General features: G+C 57.6%; 1 protein-coding gene across 1 annotated transcript; it reads left to right on the forward strand.

Annotated features, from left to right (window-relative positions):
- Nucleotides 1-929: 929 nt before the first annotated feature.
- On the forward strand, nt 930-5,185 carry TMEM92 (transmembrane protein 92). The gene is made up of 5 exons (XM_065897870.1): nt 930-998; nt 3,572-3,597; nt 4,406-4,495; nt 4,638-4,833; nt 5,072-5,185. Exons 1-5 carry the CDS (start codon nt 930-932, stop codon nt 5,183-5,185), a joined length of 495 nt encoding a protein of 164 aa, XP_065753942.1.
- The last annotated feature ends 356 nt before the right edge of the window (nt 5,186-5,541 follow it).

Consider the following 5,541-nt stretch of genomic DNA (forward strand, 5'->3'; position numbering starts at 1 on the left):
GGAAGCCCGCGTTGAGCGATGCTGCCACCTGCCGGCCGGATCCGGGAAGCACAGCACGCCTCCGGGGCGGGGCGCGGCCGCCGCTGGTCTGAATCCAGCCCCACGCGGCCGGGACAGCGTCCGCGGGGCCTCTCCAGAAATCTGGATGGACCTGCTCGCACGCGCCCCAGCTCGCCTGGCTGCCGCTCAGCCCCAGCTGCGGACTCAGGCACTAGTCTCTGAATCCTGTGGCCTTAATTTCCACTGTAGTCAAGTGGAGGAAGTGTACCAACACCTCCTTCCAGGATTTCAGGGAGGGTGGGGGCGGGGTACGAATGTACTAGTGATCTACTCTAGGTTCTCCTGACCCAGAAATCAATCAGGCCTCCCCTCCCTCCCTTCTTGGCCAAAAAAATTAAAAAGAAAAAGTGACACCTCCCTCCGTTGTAATCCCCTCAATCCACTCCAGGACCTTCGCTTCCTCTCTCCCTCAACCTCTGCCCCCCAGAAGTCCATGTGGGAAGGGACTTCCAGTGGTCCAGCTCCCTCTGCCTGCATCCTCTGTCCATCTGGTAGGCGCAGCAGTCCCTCTCAAGCTTGGGATCACTTAGAGGGTGGAGCAGTTGAGGGTTGGGAAGGGGTAGCTCAGCAGTCTTAAACTGACACCACAATATTTTTTAATCAGTACTCTCTTCTACCTCCCATTTCCCAAAACCCAACCCAAACTTCTTTCCCTCCCCTCCCCTCCCCCTCCCTCCTCCTCCCCCTCCCCTCCCCCTCCCCTCCCCCCTCCCCTCCCCCTCCCTTCCCGGTCCGGCCCAACCCCGGTGCATCAGCTCCGCCCCCATCCCGAGGCGGGGCCCTATAGGTGGAGAGTCGTGGGAGAGGTCGCGGCCCCGCCTCTCCCCTCTTTCCCCTACACTCGGAAGCTCAGTGGCCCCCCTGCCAGGATGTCAGCCACCTGGGTGCCTGGCCTAGTACCCACCTTGCTGCTCGGCCTGCTGGCCGGCCTCCAACAGGTGAGCGCTTGGGAGGTAAAGTTGTGGAACTTTCGGGGCCCTACTCTTGTGGGTCAGGGGCCTGCTTCTGGGTCCCGATCACCACCTTCCACTGTCAGGATTTCCGCGTTACCACATGCAGTTAGCAACTTCCTTTCTCTTTTTGCCGGGGAGCTAAGAGCAGAGGGAGGCCCTGAGAAGGCCTGGGTTCCTTCATCTCGTGGGGGACTGTGTCGTGGGAACTACTCGCGCCCACCGCCATCTGACACTTAGCTCCTCTTGGTGACTGGGGACTTTGACCCTCACGTTAGCCTTGGCTCCTTCTCGCTGCGTCAGAAAGCGGGGACTAGCGGAGGGCCTGAGGTCTGGACTGAGATCTGGATGCCTGGTCAGCCTATCTCCCCAGCTCCATTCTTCACAGTGCTGGGTGACCTTGGGGAAGTCCTAGCCCTCTCTGGGACTGTGTTTCTCTGCTTGTGCCCTAGAGGAAAGGAGGCTCCCCCTTCCCTTTCTAGGAGTGGGGGTAGGATTCCAGCTGGTGATAGGATTTGACCTGGCTGCCTGACCCGAGGCTGGGGTGACCTCTGAAACCTGTGATTTCTGAGGATGAGGCAGGGTTTCAACACCCCCTCATCCCTCCCTGCCCCAGTGATGGGGGCAGTCTATCCAGTTTTGGGATGGGAGATTATCCTAGAAACTGACATAGGTCTCGAACATGGGTTTTTAACTTCTGTGTAAGAGTCTGAGGGAAGGCCCAGGCCTGCCCCCCACGACATTCACTGCCTGCTGAGCGGCTCTGCTCCAGAAGCCCTGTTACTCCTTCTCTATCATCAGCGGTGGGTTTGTGCCAGCATTAGGTTGAGCATTTGTTGATTCCTCCCAGCAACTCCAGGCGGCAGGCTGTTAATGCCCCCAGTCCGCATGTAAGTAAGTTGAAACTACCCAAGGTTACCCCAACGCTTGACACCACCTCGGTCGAGACCACCACCTGTTTAAAATGGGGGTGGGGGAAGAGGATCCCCTACTCCTCCAAACAGGAGCTCAGGATTAATTCCATAAACCCGTTCATTGCTTGTCTTTCTTAGTTGGGGGCCAGGAGAAGGGCGAGGGACAGGGGATGGGATCTGAGGGAAAGGGGGTACGCTGGGTGCCTGGACCCCTTGGGCTGTCCCCAACTCTGCAGTCACCTTACCCTCTCTGGGCCAACCTGCAGGGGTTCATTCCTGCTCTTGAGCCCACTGGCCAAGACTTGTGGGAATCAGCCCAAATCTTATTGGCTGCCATCGGTATTCTTAGCTTTACTGTTATTGTCGTTAACAGTTGAACTGTTATTTCAAGGTATAAAATATACCTTGAAATATAAAATATACCTTGAAATATAAAAATGGTGGTCTTCGGACTTCCCTGGCAGTACAGTGGTTAAGACTGCGCGCTTCCACGGCAGGATGCACGGGTTTGATCCCTGGTCAGGGAACTAAGATCCTGCATGTTGGTGGCGCGGCCAAAAAAAAAAAAAAAAAAAAGACATGGTGGTCTCACCAAAGTTGGCTTCTTATTCTTGAGCCATGCTTGTTTATCTCCCTGGAGGCTGGGGTGGGGTGACAGATAACCTCCCGTTTGCTGTGTTCCTCTACCTGCATTCCTCCCCCACGGTCTGGGAGCAGCCAGGATGAAATGAAACCAGGTTGTCAGTGCTCTTTCATTCAGTCTGCCAAAATCGTGAGTATTGGTTTTCAATAGACAAAAATCCCTCCCCTGGCGGGGTTTACATTCTACTGAGGAGACAAACAAGTAGCAAGATAAAGTAAAATATATAGTATGTTAGATGTGGACAAGAGCTATGCAGATAAAGTAAGCACAGTTAGGGGAAAGGGAGTGCTTTGGGGGAGTAGATGTAATTTTAAGTAAGATGGTCAGAGAAGGTGCTGGAGCCAGCCTCTCAGATACCTGGGGAAAGAACTTTCCAAGCAGGACTTACGCACATATTTGCTATTAATCAGGTTAAATTCCGTAATGATAGCCTCCATGTGGCACAGAACTAGTGCAAAAGAGGGAGGGAGGGAGGAGCTTGTTCCTGCAGGCATGTGTAACACAGCCAGACGTGTTCAGAGAACTCCCAGTGGGTGGGTGTGCAGGAGGGCCAGGGGGAGTGGGAATGGGGGATAGGGCTGGTCATGGTGTCTGGGCCCCAGGGAGCCACTGAGGGAGGCTTCCAGCAAGGTTTTAGGTGTTCAGATGTGTGGGATAGAAACTTGCAGCAGTGTTGGGAGTGACGGGGTGGGCGCGGGGGTTGCTGGAGTCCTGGCCGTGGTGGGGATGGGTTGGAAGGGTGTCAGAAGGCGTGAGTTTACAGACCTGGGGGTGAGCAAATGTGGCAGGAGGTGTGGTGAGGAGAGGAAGGAGAGCTGAGGCCACGAGGTGGCGCTGGGGCTGCAGCCACCGACCCGGGGAACATGTGGAGGGAGGTGGAGAGCAGGTGTGGGGGAAGATGCTGATCCTCTGGGACCTGCTAGCAGTGAGGTACCTGGGCAGCACCTGGTGGAAACCCCAGCCCCCAGTTTATGACCCAGACCTCCGCCTCTTTTCTTCCACAGGCTGCAGCCACATGTGGTCTCTTCTTGTAAGTCTGGGATTTGGGCTGTAACTTCCACTGTGGGGAGGAGACATCCCAGATCCTGCCCTGCCTGTGTTCATCATCCTCACCCTCTCCCCTTCTAGCCAGAAGCCATACCCCGACCCCGACAGGGAGACTCCGCCCCTCACTCCTTCCAGCAGCCTATCCACGGGCAGTTTCACATTTGCGGGCCAATCCCCATCCTTCTGACGCCAGCCTTAGGCCACCTCCCCTCTGAGGGTCCCCCTGGAAGCGAGGGCAAACACTCTCACTCTATAAACGCTGAGAAGCCCAAGCACGATGAGGAGGGGCTGAGGGGGGTGGCCTCTGGGCAGCCAAGTGTTTCCAGCAGTCAGCCCTGAATGTTCCAGGGACACCGTGTCCCTCCCACCTCCTGCTCCGTGGCCACCAGCATCTGCTCACTCTTCCTGGAATTAGCTCCCGGCCCCTCCCCACTGTCCCTCTTCGTCTACATCTCCTTAGAGCCATGTTGTAGCCACTACAACAGTCAGTCCCCACACCCGCCCAGTGAGGTCGACAGGACCTTCGTTACACCCATCTTATAGATGCGGAAAGTGAGGCCCAGCAAGGACTGTGACTTGGCACGAGTGCATCAGGCCAGTAGTGAGCTGAGCCTGAAACCCAGGTCATGATCCCAGCCCCAGGTTCCTCCCACTGAGCCCAGGGGGCCTGTACCTCCGCCCTGCTAGGGGTGTGGCTCGTGCCCTGAGCGCATGGGTGAGTTTTAGGGAAGCTGGGATCCTTCGGCCTCCGCACCTTGGTACCAATGGCCTCTCTCTGACCCGGTCCGCAGCACCTGCCCTAAAGGGTTCAACTGCTGTGGTAACAGCTGCTGCCAAGAGTACCAGCCAGAGCAGTTCCAGCTCTTCTCTGGCCCCTTGAGGTGAGCCTTGGGCCAGTTCCTCTGGCCCACCCAGGACTGGACTGGACTTCCTGCTGAGGGGTGGGTGTAGGTCAGGGGAGGGAGGGAGGTACAGCGGGGATGGCTGGAGACTCAGGCTGACGTTGGTGGTTCCTTACCCCAGGATCTTTGTCGTCGTGTTTCTGATCATCGTACCCCTCTTGTGCCTCTGTGGCCTGGCTAAGCGCTTCTGTCGCAACTGCAGAAAGTCGGAGCAGGACCCCCCAACGGATCATGAGGGGCCCCCAGAACGGCCCCCCATTACTCCCGCAGAGAGGGTCACAGCATCCATTTGTGAGCCCCCACCCCCCTACAGCGAGGTTGGTATCCACCCCAACCCCTGCCCTGTCCCTCGGCTCTCTGTGCCTCCCCATTCAGATTTTTAGAGCAACGGGGGCAGTGGAGGGTGTCCTTACGCCAAGCCTTTGGGCCCTAGGGAGGGCTCTGCAACCAGCGTCGGGTCACCCTTCTCCCTGGTAAACATGCCACCACCGGCACATGGGTGGCAGTGGCCAGTGGCAGGTCCTAAGAAGTCTCTGTCCCCTCCTTTCCCTGCAGATTATCCTGAAGGCCGTCGTGGGTCTGCCTCCCGTGGAGCCACCCCCTCCCTACAGCTTCAGGCCCGAAGAACACGCCGGGGTGCGCAGCGGCGTCGACAACCCCACCTTCTGAGCCACCTCCTGCCTGGAACCTTGTCATCAGCCGCCTCCTCCCCAGGGCCTCCTGGATCAAGCCAGAGACTCGCCCCCGCCCGTCGTGCCAGACCTCTGGCCATTCTTGGCTTTAACTTATTGCTTTTCCTACCCCGGTTCCATGCCAGTTGCTTCTCTTGTCCCAAGGGCTGGTCTGGAGTGACATGTCCACCCCTCCCACACCCACCATTGCAAGGTAGAGGCTGCCTGGAGGAAAACGTGAACAGTTGGAGGTGCCCAGCGGTGGAACAAGGTGTTCTGAGAGTGGAGGGAGCTGTGCTCTGGCGGTACGAGCGTGGACTGGACAGCCAGCTCTGAGATGTTTTGGAGGGCGCT

This window comes from Phocoena phocoena, chromosome 19 (genome assembly GCF_963924675.1).
Source record: "Phocoena phocoena chromosome 19, mPhoPho1.1, whole genome shotgun sequence".
NCBI lineage: Eukaryota > Metazoa > Chordata > Mammalia > Artiodactyla > Phocoenidae > Phocoena > Phocoena phocoena.